Below are 18,106 nucleotides of genomic sequence, written 5' to 3' on the forward strand. Positions count from 1 at the left end.
CAACATTCTGAGTCATGTGACCTGATTTTAAAATATTTTATTACATAACCTTTTCATGGCACCATCAGGAGTAACAGAAAACGTTATTCCCAGTTCCTACACCACATCCTGAAAAATATACATTTGTATTTATATATTTATATCAATACTCCACCCCATCCCATAATTCCACCACCTATTGTAGGTCTTTTGCTTAAAGCAGGAAACTATTCTCTTAGGTAAGAAAATATATATGGAAGCTAAATGAAATAACGGTTAGAGTAACTGGGGACAGTTGGTTGTGGGGACAGGGAGGAAGGGGTTAAGTCCAGCCTAGGCAGGATGCATCACCGGGGTTCCATCAAGGTGGAGGACAGTGTATAAAAAGGCAGCGTCACACAGGTAGGCTCTGGGGTCCTTGGTCCATTAGGAGATGGCCTTTGCCTCAGGAAGGAAGGCTTCCCAGTACTTTGCCAGCTGCAAAGAAGTGGGGACAGTAAGCAAGTGCCCCCACCTAGTGGCAGAGCCTAAGCCAGCCTGGGAGGAATCAAGCACAGTACCCTGGCGCTCCCCAAGCGCCTCTGCCCCACAAAGGCAGGCTCTGAGCAGCTGCACAGGCCACACGACCCTCACACCTCCCTCTTGACAGGGAAGGCAGCAGTTCCTGAGCCCCAAGTGCAAGGCCAGTCTCTGAAGACAGTCTTGGCTCCACCCCAGAGGAAGCATCCCTGTGGTGGCCACAGCTATGCCTGGCTCGGTTAGCTCCTCACAGTGGGGCCACTGTTTCACATACTGATGAGGCCTCAGTCTCAGGAAGGCCAGGTGGTACCATGGCGTGGCTCCTCGAAGGGTAAGCAGTTACAGGGAGATGGGGTTTGTCCTCAAAAACTAACTCACCTCAGAATGAGGGCAGCAGAGCCTGGCCCTCCTGCTTAGTAAAAGACTCTGTCGGATGCTCCATGTCAGAGCAACAGGGCCTATTTTCAATGATCGACTAGAGGAGGGCACAGCCCCTCAGAAGCAGGGCCTGCACATCTTGTCGTAGAAGCCCCAAGGAGGCAGCTGGCCTTCGGAGTGGGCAGTAGAGGATGAAGGTCACACACAACTTACATACCTGCTGCTGTGAGTAAAGGAGTGTCTCAAGGTACTTGATCACGTGGTTCTTGAAGTCCTTGGATTTCTCTTTCTAGGAGACAAGATACTACACTGACCATCCAGTTTTCGTTTTCCCTTTCGATGGGATGATGGTGTTTATTGCTGACCAAGGCCAAACACAATCTCAGGAAGTAGAGGCAGCAGGTGGAATAGCTGTAATTTCCAGCCAAAGAGGGTCTGCCAAGGCCTTGAAAGGTTTTGTGGGAGGGCAGGAGATGAAGGAGAGTGGAGAAGAAAGGACTGGGGGCCGAGGTTATGTGGCAGCTGCAAGCTTTGTGTTTAATTGCTCTGGTCCAGCCACAAGTGTAAGACTGCCACTGTGCCTAGGAACAAACACACACTCCCCAAAGAAGGCCACGCCTGCTCACGAGAATTGCCAAGTCACTGGTACCTCTATCTCTTTACCCAATAGAGTTGGACAACACCAAGAGTATTCTAAAACATGCACTGCATGCTAAGTGAGAAGTAGGATCTTCTATCTCACCTCAAACCGCATCACTTCTTTTCGGACCACTGTTGAAATCCTCTCGAAGTCCCTTTCATATTGAGTCACCCGAGACTCCCACTGGGAAGAAAGAGGAAAGAACACCTCATATTATGGCATCATTACTAAGCCTTCACATTTGGACATCAATTTTACATATGAGGCCTCAATTGATCATTATGTCTGTCTGTCCCTGTGGGTAAGATGAGGTGTCACAGAGGATTTCACATGTAAGTCAGAGTCCAGCAGAAGGCCACTTTTAGGGGCTGATTGGAAAAGAGATGCCTGTATTTCAGGCATTTGGGACCAAGTGTGGTCCTTCAAGAAGGCTCTGACACTGCAGCAGCCTCCAGTTTAGGTACTCACCAGCAGGGTTGGAAGGCCTGGAAAATTTAATTTAGTTCTCACGAGAAGGCATATCTGAACCAGCTACATAGCTTTTCAAAGACCCAGCCAGGACTCCTCCTGCCGAGATTCTTTTTTTTTTTTTTTTTTTTTGAGATGGAGTCTTGCTCTGTCATCCAGGCTGGAGTGCAGTGGCGTGATCTCGGCTCACTGCAACCTCTGCCTCTCGGGTTCAAGTGATTCTCGTGCCTCAGCCTCCTGAGTAGCTAGGACTACAGACGTGTGCCACCACACCTGGCTAATTTTTTTTGAGACAGTCTTGCTCTGTCGCCAGACTGGAGTGCAGTGGCGTGATCTCAGCTCACTGCAACCTCTGCCTCCCAGGTTCAAGCGATTCTCCTGCCTCAGCCTCTCGAGTATCTGGGACTATAGGCGGGTGCTACCACGCCCAGCTAATTTTTGTATTTTTTTTAGTAGAGACAGGGTTTTACCATGTTGGCCAAGATGGTCCCAATCTCTTGACCTCGTGATGCGCCCGCCTTGGCCTCCCAAAGTGCTGGGATTACAGGCGTGAGCCACTGTGCCCGGCCTCGGCTAATTTTTGTGTTTCTAGCAGAGACGGGGTTTTACCATGTTAGTCAGGCTGGTCTAGAACTCCTGAACTCGGCCGGGCGCAGTGGCTCACACCTATAATCCCAGCACTTTGGGAGCCTGAGGCAGGTGGATCATGAGGTCAAGAGATCGAGACCATCTTGGCTACTAATACGGTGAAACCCCGTCTCTACTAAAAATACAAAAAGTTAGCCAGGCATGGTGGCGGGAGCCTGTAGTCCCAGCTACTTGGGAGGCTGAGGCAGGAGAATGGCATCAACCCACGAGGCAGAGCTTGCAGTGAGCTGAGATCATGCCACTGTACTCCAGCCTGGGCGACAGAGCGAGACTCCATCTAAAAAAGAAAAAAAAAAAGCAAAAAAAACCTGGCCATGGTGGCTCACACCTGTAATCCCAGCACTCTGGAAGGCCAAGGCAGACAGATCACGAGGTCAGGAGATTGAGACCATCCTGGCTAACATGGTGAAACCCCATCTCTACTAAAAATACAAAAAATTAGCCAGGCATGGTGGCAGGCGCCTGTAATCCCAGCTACTAGGGAGGCTGAGGGAGGAGAATGGTGTGAATCCGGGAGGCGGAGCTTGCAGTGAGCCGAGATCGCACCACTGCACTCCAGACTGGGCGACAGAGTGAGACTCCTTCTCAAAAAAAAAAAAATACTCTGACCTCAAGTGATCTGCCCACCTTGGCCTCCCAAAGTGCTAGGATTACAGGCGTGAGCCACCATGCCAGGCCACAGATTCTGATTTGACAAGTCTGGGTAGAGTAGAAAGAGAACAGGGGGACTAGGCCTCAGGAAGGCCTGGAGTCATTCTCAGAGGCTTCCTCAGCAGCCACGGCCCTTTAGACTCCATCAGCGCTCTTGCCTGCTGTGGGGTTCCAAGCCTCTGGGTGGGACGGGACCTGGGTTCATTTGGAACCAGCAGAACACCCCCAGCTGGGCTGCCTCAGGGGACTCACCTCAAGGATCTCGTCCTTGGCCTGCTGCAGCTTATCAGGCTTGTTGGCCCACAGCAGTCGAGCCTCGGCCTCCCGCTTCTTCTGCAGTGTGGCTTGGGCATCCTGCCAGCGCTGCCATGTCTTCATGCGCTGGTCGAAGGCAGCCTGTGGGGGTGGGGTTGAGGAGGACCACAACCAGCTCTTCAAGAGCTCTGCTGGCTCTTCCTCGGGGCAGGCTCTCCCAGCAGCTGCGCCAGGGACAGACTGAGCAAGGGCAGGTTCTGCAGCCGCATGTTAGTGCCCAGCTGGGAAGTTAAATGTCTAGGAGCAAAGCTTGGGTAATACTTCTCTCCAAGCTTCTAGGAGGCCAGTGCCATGCTGCTTCATGCTACTCCCAGGGCTGGATGGCAGGGAGCCAGTAGGTGGCCTCATGCCAGTGACCAATACTATGGCTTACAAAAGTACCTCCCTCAGATCAGTCAGTTCATAAGGCTACATACTTTCCCTGAGTGCCTGCCATGTGCCAGGAGCTAAGAATACAGTGGATGAAACTCATGGTCCCGTTTTCATGGAATTTGTCATCTAATGGAAAAGGCCAACATTACATTCACAATTACAAATAGATACTTACAAGTATGCAGACTACTGGGAATGCAGCAGGGTACTATAACATGAAACCAGGGACCCAGCTTAGCCTGGGAAATATGTCAGGGAAGTCTACCCTAAGGACCCAACCTTTAAACTGACACCCAAATAATCTACAAGGTTAGCTTAACAAATCTTTAAATCGACACCTAAAACCACAATAGGGCCACACTGCTTTTTCCCAACCACATACTCACCTGCTCTAGGCTACCAAGGCCTCCAAGAAGTTCCCTAAAATCTATTTGCTAGTTTTCCTTGTTTCCAGTTTCTTGACCACAATCAACATTTCCAGGGAAGGAAGCTGCTGGCCTGACTAACCCACACCCGCCCGGACTTGCTTAATAGGCCACAAACAGCAGCCTGGATCAACGATCTGTGCCTGGGGCCAGCCACCCAGCCAGGTTCCATCAGCTCCCTCACTGCCCTGCAAAAGTTCTCTGAATATTTTCTTTTTTTTTAGACAGAGTTTTACTCGTCACCCAGGCTGTAGTGCAATGGAGCGATCTCGGCTCACTGCAACCTCTACCTCTTGGGTTCAAGCGATTCTCCTGCCTCAGTCTCCTGAGTAGCTGGGACTACAGGCGCCCGCCACCATGCCCAGATAATTTTTGTATTTTTAGTAGAGATGGGGTTTCGCCACATTGGCCAGGCTGGTCTCAAACTCCTGACCTCAGGTGATCCACCTGCCTCAGCCTCCCAAAGTGCCAGGATTACAGGTGTGAGCCCCCGCGCCTGGCCTTCCCTGAATATTGTCTATGCCTCCTTAACACAGGTTTATGCCAAAACTTGAACCGTAGGGAATGCAATGCCACCAAATTCACCTGCCCCAGTATTGTTACTGCTGTTCCCCTGCAGCATCTTAACACCTCAATGTCAAAAGATTAGGTAAAGGGTGACCTCATCTCCGAGTTAGACTCAAGCCCAACCCACTGGCCTAACAGTGGTCCAGCTCCACGCTCAGAGAAGAGCAGAAAAGAAACCTTTGTTCTTCTCTCCAATCCCACCACCAGCTCATAAGCATGAGGCAGGCAGATGGAGGGTCTCTGAGAAAAGACCACTCGCAGTTCTGTACCGTGAGGCATCTTTCCCCAGCCCCAGCCCATGGAGCTCTAGGCAAGGCCCTCATCCCTGTGGTACAAGCTCACTCTGCCTGGGGGCCATATCCAAGAACTGTGCTCCCCAGAGATCCCAAACAATGCTCCTCATAGAAAGCTTCCCCCAGAGAGTGCCCTCCCTGCGGCTTGCTCTCCAGTCTAAGTAGCCTGACCAGTTCTAAGAATTACATAGCAGGTTATTTTTAAAACCTCTTATCACTCTGGAGTTAGCAGCAAACCAAATAGGAATGGGAGAGGACAATGAGTAACCTCCCAGGCTCTATGAGGCAACTCCACCATGGGGGAAGCGACAGCCGGGGAGCAGCTCAGCTCCTGACACAACGCACAAGCTCCCTAATGGGAGATATGCTGGGGACGGGGACCGAGGGGTGGCACTGTTCTAACTCTAAGGCGCAACCTGATCCCAAGCCGAATCAGGGACAGACTTAAGCCCTTAGAGTGTAGGCACCAGGCTTCCTCTTGGTTCTTTCCTCTGTCTTAGGGAGGCCATGCGAGAGCTAATGCCACTGTCAAAATTCCTTAAGCTTAACCCCTGGGAGTGCTCATGGGGAAACCACACTGCTAGATCACCAGGAAAGAGTGAGGTGCTTGATGAGGGGCAGGCTGGAATGTCATCAGTGGGGGTGGCACAGCACAGGAAGGCTCTGGTGACGAGCTCTCTCAGTCCCCTGGCCACACTCCTCCATGCAATGCCAAGCCAGTTCCATGTAGTTACCTGACTGCCCACACTGGAAGGACAAGTGGAAGCCACCAAAGCCACCAGTTACTGTTAAGGAGGCAAAGATCAAAGGACTGAGAAAGTCACTGCTCCAGGGGGCCAAGAGATCAGGACTGTAACCAATGTTCCTTCAAGAAAGGACCACAGGCCAGGCGCAGTGGCTCACGCCTGTAATCCCAGCACTCTGGGAGGCCAAGGCGGGCGGATCACGAGGTCAGGAGATCGAGACCATCCTGGCTAACACCATGAAACCCCGTATCTACTAAAAATACAAAAAATTAGCCAGGCGTGGTGACGGGCGCCTGTAGTCCCAGCTACTTGGGAGGCTGAGGCAGGAAAATGGTGCAAACCCGGGAGGCGGAGCTTGCAGTGAGCCGAGATCTGGTCACTGCACTCCAGCCTGGGCGACACAGAAAAAAAAAAAAAAAAAAAAAAAAAAAGAAAAGAAAGCACCACAGAGGACACCGTCCAGCCTCAACAATGAAGGGCAACCTATTGGGAGATTCAAGAGTGATCTGTTCTCCAAATGCCGTCTAGGAATCTCGGTTGTGGGGCTCAAAATGAGTCAGTGATAACTAGCTAACAGGTGAACAGATTGCTTGGTTTATAGGATACCTTTCCGCTTAAAAGTAGAAAAAGTGACACCTATTTACAAGCTATAATGGGATGAAACTGTCTTGGGAAGGGGACCAGCAAAAGAAAAACAAATCAAATCAAGGGAAGGAGGAGAAAAGGAAACAGAAGCTTACCCGGACTATGGCCAGGAGGCGAATGTAGTCACTCAGGAGCTCAGCAAGGAGGAAGAAGTCATTGTTGGCCTGTTCCTGGTGGAGCTGCTCAATTTTTTCTTCCACCTCAGCCAGCTGGGAGAGTGCCCGTGACAATGCGGTGTTGTCCTCAGAGCTCCCAAGCATGGCTAGACTCTTTGCAAACTGGGCTGTGTTCAGCGCTAGCTCTGGAAGGAGGAAAAGACAGCAGAGGCCTCTCTGATCTCACAAGGAAAAGGGACAAATCAGCTGACACTGCATGGCATGTCTTAGCAATGCCGCCCACTGCGTATCTAGGAAACGAGGGTTCCGCAACCCAGTCACTTACACCACAGTTAACTGTATTCAGAGAGTAAAGAGAATGTGGCCTGGTCACAGAAGCAGGAGGGAGAGGCACCAGCTTGTCCTGAGTTTCACTGGGTTAGGCCTACCTGAAGGAAGCAGCTCCAATATCCCTGAAGAACCAAAGCCCACTCATTAAATAACAAACAGGCCAAATAAACTATTCTTATATTTTTGTTAAAGCTCATGAGTGGTAGCCTCTCTGTACAAGAGAGAAGAGTGAATATATGTGCACACCGTATAGTCTTGAATGTTCTAGAGTAGGGTAAACTCTTTGTGTAAAGGAGTGCAGTGGCACGATCTCAGCTCACTGCAACCTCTGCCTCCCGGGTTCAAGCAATTCTCTGCCTCAGCCTCCCAAGTAGATAGGATTACAGATGCCCACCACCACACCTGGCTAAGTTTCTATATTTTTAGTAGAGACAGGGTTTCACCATCTTGGCCAGGCTGGTCTTGAACTCTTGACCTCGTGATCCACCCGCCTTGGCCTCCCAAAGTGCTGGGATTACAGGTGTGAGCCACCATGCCCAGCCGATAATAATTTTTTTAGGGTTTGCAGGCTTCACATAGTCTGCTAGAGATTCTTTTCTCCTCCCATTCATTCCTTTAAAAATGTAAAAACCTAAATTTGTAGCTCATGGCAATAGGAACAGGGGTCAGATTTGGCCCATGGGCCAGATTATAGTTTGCCAACCCTTACTTACACTGGTGTTATGCTATGGATCTTCTATCTGTTTAGATTTCTAATTATCAGCATGTTTAAGGCAGAGAGGGAAAAGATTCAAACTGGGAAAATTTCACTAGCTCTTAAGCAAATTTCACTAAAGAAAGACGCAGAAGGAGTAGGAGACAGGTGGTTTCCTTGCATTTACGCATTGCTGGTTTGACCATGTAGCTAAAACACATATGACATCATTTTGGATATAAGCCATCAACTCAAAATCAACAGAAGCCGGCATCCCAGGTCATGCTGTATCTGGGACGGCTTCCCTGCACCCCTCCCAGGTAGAAAGTACAATGCCCACAGTGGTTGAATCATGTTTTCTGCCAGGAGATGCAGGGCATACCTTTTTTTTTAATCAGAACATCAAGGACCTGGTGGGCTGAGAATTTCAACTTGGATGGCTGAGAGGATTGGAACAGCATGCCCTCCCATCTCCAGTTCACTAGAGATAACAATTTCCCCTAGCTCCAAGTGCATTTCAGAGCTTGTTACCTTTCCTATGGTTGACTAGAGTTTCTACAACAGCATGCAGTTTCCGTAAGCGCTGCTCCTCACATTCTACCTCCTGGAGCTTCTCCTCAAACCACTGAAACACAAAAGCCCAGAGCTTTAATGAGATTACTTCTATAGGTGCAGTGCAGTCTTTCTTTAGCAGTTGTTTTTCAAAAAGGGACTAAATTATAAAAAACTTTCTAATCTCAGAAATTTCAGGACTCCTTAGGGGTTGTGACCCATAAGCCTGAGGTGTAGGTGAAGGTAAGAGGCACCAGGCTACTCACAATGTCTGATTCATTCATCTTGATGGTCATTTTGCTGACGGCATCTGTGGCTTTGTTGAACATCTTGAGGAGACCAGCACCACTCAACGTCTGGGTACCCACGGCACGTGGCAGCTACAAGACCAAGAAGGCAGGGATGGCAAGTTATCTGCTGCCCCTATTTTAAGTTCAGAAGAATTAGTATCCATCAGATGGCATGCCCAAAACTTGCCAGAAAAATTATGTGAACTGTAAATTGTTTTTTCAAAGGCAGTCTGAGGAATCCACAACACATCCGTAAAGAAAAATCAAAGAACCATGTTAAAAAGAATCAGCCAACATTTTCAGCTTTTGATATTTTATACAGAAAAAAGTAGACTGGGGTGTTACACAGCCAGGTGACTTCAAATTGAGATTGTCTGCCTACCCAGGCATGAACTGCCTCAGTATCAAGCATACTCTTGTTAAAAGTCAAAAGTTCCCTCGGATTAGCATACTTTGTACACAACTGGACTTAAAAGACTTAAGACATTGAAATCTTGCTGTGCTAGAATTTTCTTCAGTGAACAAATATCCAAGGACAACAGAATTATTGATTCAGATCAAGGCTACTTTCAGGGATGACCTAGTAGTCAAGCATGCCAAATACTTAGAAACAATCTGATTGCTGTTCAGTCTCCCCAGTACTCTCCTAGGGCATGGAAAGGATGCTGAAAAATCTATAGCATATATAGCACACTATGCTAAAAAGTCAGATTTTAGTGTTCAGGACTCTATGGCAGTAGCTCTTTTTTTTTGAGATGGAGTCTTGCTCTTGTCACCCAGGCTGGAGTGTAGTGGCACGATCTCAGCTCACTGCAGCCTCTGCCTCCAAGGTTCAAGTGATTCTCCTGCCTCAGCCTCCCAAGTAGCTGGGATTATAGGTACCCATCACCACACCCAGCTAATTTTTGTATTTTTAGTAGAGATGGGGTTTTACCATGTTGGCCAGGCTGGTCTCGCACTCCTGGCTTCAGGTGAACCTCCTGTCTCAGCCTCCCAAAGTGCTGGGATTACAGGCATGAGCCACCGTGCTCGGCCTGGCAGTAGTTCTGAACTTCGGGCCACTTTGCTTCCTAGGGGACATTTGGCAATGTCTGGAAAATGTGGTTGTTATAATTGGGGAGGGGGTGCTACCTGGATCTAGTGGGTAGGTACCAGGAATGCTGCTAAAACCCCCTGCAATGCACAGGACAATCCCTACGACAAAGAACTATCTTACCCAAAGGGTCCACAGTGCTGCTACAGACATACCCTGCTTAGGGGTACGGAATAAAGATGAGAGGGTGAAAAGGAAGAAGGGATTTAAGAATATTCACAAGAGAAGACTAAAAGATCTGAAGCATTTGACAGGGAATTTTTAATTAAAACATTTCATTTCAGAGAAAAAAACTCCTCATTTATTTAGTATCATTTTCTTCACTGGAATAACACATATTATATACAAATGAAAGAAAAATTTAAAAATAAAAATTAAAGCAAAATGATAGCCCTGTGTAGTCACTTACTTCCTTCTAGTTTGCTTTCCTGTGAGATAAAACATTTCGCTCAAGTGTTTCTTTTGATCCTTAACGACTCACATGTTTCTACCGCTGTATTTACATGCTATTTCATGTTTCACATTTTATAATTCTTTTAACATACACGTCCATGTACTAACATTTCTGTATACTTTGTTTATGATGAGAATCAAATATTTGATTATATATTTTACTTAATTCTTCCACTGTTAGCAATTGAGCTGTTTTCCATTTTTGACAATCATGACCAGCCTACACATGGCCTGTAAAAAAGACTGTCTAGGCTGGGTGCGGTGGCTCCAGCCTGTAATCTCAGCACTTTGGGAGGCCGAGACGGGCGGATCACGAGGTCAGGAGATCGAGACCATTCTGGCTAACTCGGTGAAACCCCGTCTCTACTAAAAATACAAAAAAAAAACTAGCCGGGCGAGGTGGCGGGCGCCTGTAGTCCCAGCTACTTGGGAGGCTGAGGCAGGAGAATGGCGTAAACCCGGGAGGTGGAGCTTGCAGTGAGCCGAGATCTGGTCACTGCACTCCAGCCTGGGCGACAGAGTGAGACTCTGTCTCAAAAAAAAAAAAAAAAAGACTGTCTACTTCAATCAACACTTTTCCTACATGGCAGTTCTGTGGTTTGTGGTAACTGGTTTTTAACCAATGCCCCGCCTGGCATAAAATATGCATTCAATCTGAGCCAAGAAGTAACCTACAACATGCCAAGGACCTGCCAAATAGACCACTGTGTTGATCCAGTAAGACAATACTAGGCTGCTATTTGACCTCTACAACCAACTACTTTTGACTTCAGGCAGAGCTTCTTTTATTTCAAAGGCTGAAAAATACTTGTCACTCTCAGGGGTTCACACAAAACTAGGATAGAGTCTGGTACTAGTCATGTTAAGTGCTCACATATTTTTGGAATGAACTAGTTTCATTTCAGTAGGAGCAGACGTAAATTATGAAATTCAGTTTGCACTGAATACTAACCTCTTCTTTCTCCAAGAACTCTCTGACATCAGGGTCCTGTAACATGGTAGGATGATTCACAATCCTCTGAAGGTACCTACAAGGTAAGCAGTTACCATCTGGTTAGTTGAGCTGGCCTCAGAAGGCTCTGGGCGTCACACAGTGCTGGCAGTGATACCACGTCTTCTGTTACTTAAAGTACCCTGAGATAAGGTACTTAAGTAGGACTCTTCTTGTAAGCATATTCAAGTTCACATTCCTGACATTTCCAAAAAGGGAGAGAAAAATAACTGGTCAGAAAGAAACCTCAGAGCCATTCATATTTGATTGTCTAAGAATATGACTGCCTGCTCACTCGGGATGGGGGAAAAACAGAAGATGGCCTATTCCCAAGGTGGGAAAATAGGCAACTCAGGAAAAGTTGAGAGATAATATGGAGGTGAGGAACTTCATTCACGTTTCATCTCTAACTCAACGGACTGTCTCATCATTTAGACTCACTTTTCAGCTTCTCATTTGTCCTCACGTTATTCAGGAAAATGGCTGTATGGAACTCACCTTTCTAAAGCAGCCCTCCGTTTTTCAAGAAATTCTGCAGAAGAAGAATCTTCCTTCCCAACTTTCACTTTTGTCATCCCTAGAATGGAATTTAAAAAGCAAAATAACCATAAATCATCATGAAGAGGATACATCTCTCTTCTTTTTTTAAGTGTCAACAGGAGGAAAGGCAATGCATACAACCTAAGGCCACTTCTATGTCATGTGCAGGGATGAACAAAAGGTTCTTTACCTGAGAACCATTTTTGAAAACTAGTCTCTAAGTGCTGAAGGTTCTAAACTCTAGGACTTGCAGATAATACATTTTCTTAAAAAGGCAGCCATGGAACCCTGAGTACAAACATCAACTGATGTTAATGAAGAGGCTCCTGGCCAGGTGCAGTGGTGCACACCTGTAATCCCAGCACTTTGGGAGGCCAAGGCAGGCGGATCATGAGGTCGAGAGATCAAGACCATCCTGGCCAATGTGATGAAACCCCGTCTCTACTAAAAATACAAAACTTAGCTGGGCATAGTGGTGGGCGCCTGTAGTCCCAGCTATGTGGGAGGCTGAGGCAGGAGAATCACTTGAACCTGGGAGGCAGAGCTTGCAGTGAGCTGGGATCACGCCACTGCACTCCAGCCTGGTGACAGAGCAAGACTTCACCTCAAAAACAAACACCAAAAAACCAAAAAAACAAACAAAAAAAAAAATGAAGAGGTTCCTTCCTCTGACCCCTAATCCAATGTAGTCTATTTCAATTTGGAGGGAACCGCAATCATTTAAGACTCCTGAAGACCACCAGAAAACAAACGAACATAACAACTCTGGAGGCTAAACCCAGAGCCCCTACTGCACCCAAGGAGAGAATGTGCCAAAATACTCTATTTTTCTCTAGACCTCCAGGGTCGCAAAACACTGGAAATGTCTCTTCTCTCACCACAAGACTGTTAATAGAAGTAGTCTCATATACTAAACAGTAAGTGAATTTTGGAGAGAATGCAAAGGAAAACAATCCGAGTGGAATGAAAGGCCACAGGCTTACTTACCTATGAGGCTTTTCTCTGGTGGAGGCGGGACAATGAAGCCATTCTGAGAGTGCTTCTCGGAAAGCTTCTCATAAAGACCCAGAAAGTCACTAAATCTTCTTTTTACTGCAAACTGTTTGCTTCTGAACAATGGTAAGCTCGTCTTGGGGACGGGAAAAAACACAAGGCAATTTCATTCCAAACAGTAGATGGTATCTTGAAAGCCATCCAATTGACATTAAAGAAACCCATTTCCCAGATCCCTGCCCTTCAGTCACCTGGTAAATAACTTTCTCCAAGGCAAGAGAGTCTTAAACTTTTTAAAACTATAGTTCCCCCTTTGGCAGTCTGGGAGCCTAAGGAGCTCTTCTCAGAATAATGATTTTAAATGCAAAAAATATATAGGATTATAAAGGCAATCAATTAAATTCAAATACATCTGAAGCCATGGTGACCTTTGAGGAAATAAAAATTCAAATACAGTTTCATTCCCAGGTTAAGAACTCTTGTTCTAAAGAAAGAAATGTTCAGTTCTAGTTTAAAGCTAGAATTCTACAGTAACCCATTCATCTTTTACTGACTTTCTTTTTTTTGATACAGGATCTCACTTTGTTGCCCAGGCTGGAGTGCAATGGTGCGATCACAGCTCACTGCAGCCTCAGACTCCCGGGCTTAAGCGATCCTCCTGCCTCAGCCTCCCAAGTAGCTAGGAATATAGGCACACATTACCATGCCCAGCTGGAGTGCAGTGGCACAATCTTGGCTCACTGCAACCTCCTCCTCCCAGGTTCAAGCAATTCTCTTGTCTCAGCCTCCCGAGTGGCTGGGATTACAGGCTCCTGTCACCATGCCTGGCTAATTTTTGTAGTTTTTTAGTAGAGATGGGGTTTCACCATGTTGGCCAGGCTGGTCTTGAACTCCTGACCTCAGGTGATCCACCTGCCTCAGCCTCCCAAAGTGCTGGGATTACAGGCGTGAGCCACTGCACCAGGCCTCATTGACTTATTTAAGGGTATTAGCTGCTGGAATTATAGCAGCCAAACTAAAGACAGACAAAAAGTGCTTCTAAGAAGGGGAAGCAGGTAAGGAGCAGGGTGGGAATTGGATGAAATGTCTAAGCTGTAGACAGTAACCTGTAAAGTATCATAATCTAGAGTTCACAGGACACAGGCCCTTTAAGGCAATCTGTGAATCTAGCTCCACACCACATGGTTCTCTAAAAGGGATGGAGCTGTATCAGATATACCACACGACTTCATAGAATCACACTGAAATGTTAGCTTTCTAGAAGAGTATTAAAAAGACTCAGTCTGGAGTACCCAGATGAGATTACCAAGGGGATGCAGGCTTGCTCCATCTTGAGTAAACATGAAGATGTCAGCAAAGAAACAAAGGAGATACCCAGAAATAATCTGAATGATGACTTTGGTATAAGCACCAAAGTCTATGAAGGTGGTCTTCAGCAGGGTCACCTGGACTCACCTGTGTTGTAACTTTGTAGGCTACATATGCATTCATACCATCCCCTGTGGGAGAACAAGAAAGCAGGAGAAGATTATCTTATAAACCAAAGCAGTGCCAATCCAACTAACATTTAACCAGGAATCATAAGCCATAGGAACCCTGAATAAGAAGGGACACTTGTTTCATCTCCAAGCTTTATATGCAATCTTAGAATCCAGTTCCTACTTTGCCTCAGGGCCTCTACGGCACACAGCAAGCCCCCATGGATGCTGGCTGGGTCCCATTTTGAGTTACACAAGAGAGTCAGCCCTCTGTTTCAAAGCCAGGCTCCATTTATACCCTCCACAAAGCAGCACTGGATACTGACAATCCATCAGTTGTTACCATGCCAATATTTGGTCTGGTTACACACATCTGTCCGAAACCAAACAATTCTCTTGCTGTATAAAGCAGGAGAAGGAAGCAACTGATGTAAAAGGAAACAAGTAGTTCTACCCTAGGCTAGCTCTGGGCTTGATTTGCTCTTTCAGAAATATCGTCGCAACCCCCTCCACTGGTGCTGGGGGGGACACTGACCTCTCTGATCTAGCATGTTCACCAAGAGCAAAGGGTCTGGCAGGAAGACACTTTGGCTGCCTAATGTCACACAAATCTCCCTTTCCTGGAGCAATTATTTTTATGAAAAAGCCTTTGACTGTTAAATAATTTGGGATTCAAGCTATTGTTTTTCTCTGTGGCAATGTCCTGACCTAGACCACTTAAGGAGATAAAGATGCCATTGATACCCTGAGCACTGAAAAGACATATTCTAGAATCCAAACAGACACAGCTCCAGTGCTGGACTATGATGTTTGGGGTTGGTTTTGTTCCCTGCCTCCCCCACCCTTGATTCCTTCCCACATCAAACAGGAAAACCTAGGTCAACAGTTACCAGCTGCTTAAGCCCCTGAACTGGTTCTGGGGGGACGGGTGAGGGGCCAAGGGAAGGAAGAGCAGGCAGTACTGGATCAGCAGGGTCACACATTACAACTTGGTTTCAGTAAGATGGCTGGAAATGCCTGCTTTTTGCAAAATGTACCAAGAATTTGAATATTACACAGGAACAGAGGGCTTGTCTGCTGTATTTCCCCAGCCCCTACCAAAAGGGTGTATATAAAACAGAACCCAAAGCTAAACTTTAAAAATTACTTTATACTGATTACCAACTTTAGTTCTCTTCTAAACCACCTTACTAACATTACCCAATACTACTAAGGATGTTTACTACTGATAAAAGAAAAAAAAAAAAAGAAATTTAAGTTTACTTTATAGAAGTAATATTCAAAATTTCATTCACAGCAGAATAGTTATGGTCAAATGTCCAAGAAGTCAATCCCATAATTTAGTGCCTGCAATTAAGAAAGTCTAAATGCAAACACAGAGAAAATAGAAAAGCAGGATCTTCAGATATTTTGTTTCTCAGCTGCTTTTACTTAGGCAATGTACATGAAGAGACATACTGCATGCACAAAGAGAGCACACAGATCTGCAAATGAGCTAGTAATACAAGGTTTTAAATTTACGTAAATTTCCAGAATAATTTCAGAGTTGAAGATAACACATGCAAATTACTAAGGCTCTAAAAAGCATATCCTGGTAAAAGTTAAATTCTAGATTATTTAGATGTGTGCAGGAACAAGAAGCACATGTTGAATAAACAGCCCACACAAACAGAATGTGTTGTTACAAAGATCAGGCCTTGAATATGAAAATATTTTAATTAGCTGGTTTCTTGGCATCAACATGACAAGAATCTAGACTACAGTGCAAGGAGATAAAAACTTATCACCAAGAGTGATTTGTGTTTAAATGCATCTGATCCATGGACTGTTTAATTTCCTCTCTGTAATGGGATAAATTGTGTTCCCTTCAAAATAGGTGCATTTTAAGTTCTAACTCCCAGTTCCTCAGAATGTGATCTTATTTAGTAATAGGGTCTTTACAGATGTAATCAAGTTAAAATGAAGACATTAGGGTGGGCCCTACTCCACTCAGGTTGGTGTCCTTATTTGCTAAAGAGGGAATGTGTGCACAGAGATAGACATGTATAGAGAGAAGGCAATGTGGAGACTCTTAGGAAGAATGCCACATGACAGCAAAGGCAGAGACTGAAGTGATGCATCGACAAGCCGAGGAAGGCCTGAGGCTGCCAGAAGCTGGGAGAGAGGCATGAACAGTCCTTCCCTAGCGTCTTCACAGGGAGAATGGCCTGCCGACACCAGGATTTGAGATTTCTGGCCTCCAAAACTGTGAGAAATGTCTGTTGTTTTAACCAGTTTGTGGTACTTTGCTACAGCAGCCTCAGGAAACCAGTATGTTCCCTCTCCTGGTTCAGACATCATGACTTATCACATTTTAAGAGAATTAGTGCCATTCATTCATCTTATTCCATCAAGGATTTAAAGCAGTGAATAACTAGCTTAAAATTAATGTGTTTATAGAATATCCATAAATTCTTAGAGAAGCAAGAGAGAATCTAGACATATAATCCAAAATCCTGGCCCAGGCTCTACCACGGGCCACACTGTGCCCTAACAGGAAAGCTACTTCCTTTTTGGTCCTCAATTTCCTTTTCTGTTAAATGACAGAACTGTATAAGAAGCTCAAAAACATCCTACCAGTGCAACAGTCTGGGAAAAGCAAAACTCAACAGTTCAAATACAAAAAAAATTTTTTTTTTTGAGACAGGATCTCACTCTGTCACCCAAGCTAGAGTGTAGTAGCGTTATCTTGTCTCACTGCAGCCTTGACCTTCCAGGCTCAAGTGATCCTCCTGCCTTGGCCTTCCAAAGTGCTGGGATTACATATGTGAGCCACTGCACCTGGCCTAAAATCAACAGTTTAATGACAACCATTTTGGCCGGAGATCAGGGTAGGCAACATAGTGAAACCCTGTCTCTACAAAAAATACAAAAAGATTAGCTAGGCATGGTGATGCATACCCGTAGTTCTAGCTACTCAGGAGGCTGAGGTGGAAGGATCGTCTGAGCTTGGGGAGGTGGAGGCTGCAGTAAGCTGTGATTGTACCACTGCACTCCAGTCTGGGTGACAGAGTGAGACCCTGTCTCAAAAAAAAAAAAAGACAATCATTTTGGCATAAAGTCTAACAAGTTCCTGTCCCTAGTTTCAAATAGACCAAGAGTTGAGAATTACATTTGTCCTCTCAACTGTATAAACACTCCTGTTTAGGAAGACAGGCTCTGTATAGCCTCTTCTGTAAGGGACTACAGGTAGAACAAGGAAAGACGAGGCCTATTGTTCTCCACTGAGGGATAACTCTTGCAAGCTTGGGAGAGGGGAAAGCCATCATAAAAATCCAAGTTCAGACAAAGTTAAGTGTTATGCTTTTTGAAGATCTAACTTCAATTTGAGTACAATTCAACCTGGACCCCACAGACGGACTTCTCCACCTCATAAGGTTATCAAAAGTATGTGTATAAATGACAGTTTCAAACTTCTTGAGGGAAAAAATAAGTTCAGTGTCTCTCAATTTGAGAACATGTATTTTTTAGGGTGCTCACATGGAATTTACTATCTTAAAAAAAAGGGGTCTTATCAACCCCGAAGGAGAAGATAATGTTTGGGGTTTTTTTTGTTTGTTTTTTTGTTTTTTTGAGATACAGTCTTGCTCTGTCGCCCAGGATGGAGTGCAGTGGCATGATCTCAGCTCACTGCAGCCTCCACCTCCTGGGTTCAAGCAATTCTCTGGCCTCAGCCTCCTGAGTAGGTGCAATTATAGGTGCACAACACCACGACTGGCTAATTTTTACATTTTTAGTATAGACGGGGTTTCACCATGTTAGCCTGGCTGTTCTCGAACTCCTGACCTCAAGTGATCTGCCTGCCTTGGCCTCCCAAAGTGCTGGGATTACAGGTGTGAGCCACCACAGCCAGCCTGTTTGGGTTTTTAAAAAAGAGAATCTAGCTGGGTG

The 18,106-nt window shown here is 46.0% G+C and overlaps 1 protein-coding gene across 3 annotated transcripts in view; it reads right to left on the reverse strand.

The window, feature by feature from the left end:
- Positions 1-18,106, reverse strand: part of SNX1 (sorting nexin 1) — a 41,540-nt gene that overhangs the window by 1,828 nt on the left and 21,606 nt on the right. For 2 of the 3 annotated variants that reach the window (XM_011940424.1, XM_011940425.1), the window contains 11 exons: positions 14,154-14,197; positions 12,693-12,834; positions 11,664-11,742; positions 11,127-11,202; positions 8,605-8,718; positions 8,318-8,411; positions 6,742-6,947; positions 3,536-3,679; positions 1,619-1,699; positions 1,094-1,165; positions 18-456 (listed from right to left, as the gene is read on the reverse strand). In XM_011940424.1, coding sequence (XP_011795814.1) covers positions 406-456; positions 1,094-1,165; positions 1,619-1,699; positions 3,536-3,679; positions 6,742-6,947; positions 8,318-8,411; positions 8,605-8,718; positions 11,127-11,202; positions 11,664-11,742; positions 12,693-12,834; positions 14,154-14,197 — 1,103 coding nt within the window. In that variant the 3' untranslated portion in view covers positions 18-405. Of the gene's footprint in view, positions 1-17; positions 457-1,093; positions 1,166-1,618; positions 1,700-3,535; positions 3,680-6,741; positions 6,948-8,317; positions 8,412-8,604; positions 8,719-11,126; positions 11,203-11,663; positions 11,743-12,692; positions 12,835-14,153; positions 14,198-18,106 lie in introns of those variants that run through there. The other variant, XM_011940423.1, reaches the window with a different exon arrangement.

Source organism: Colobus angolensis, unplaced genomic scaffold, assembly GCF_000951035.1.
Source record: "Colobus angolensis palliatus isolate OR3802 unplaced genomic scaffold, Cang.pa_1.0 Scaffold19, whole genome shotgun sequence".
NCBI lineage: Eukaryota > Metazoa > Chordata > Mammalia > Primates > Cercopithecidae > Colobus > Colobus angolensis.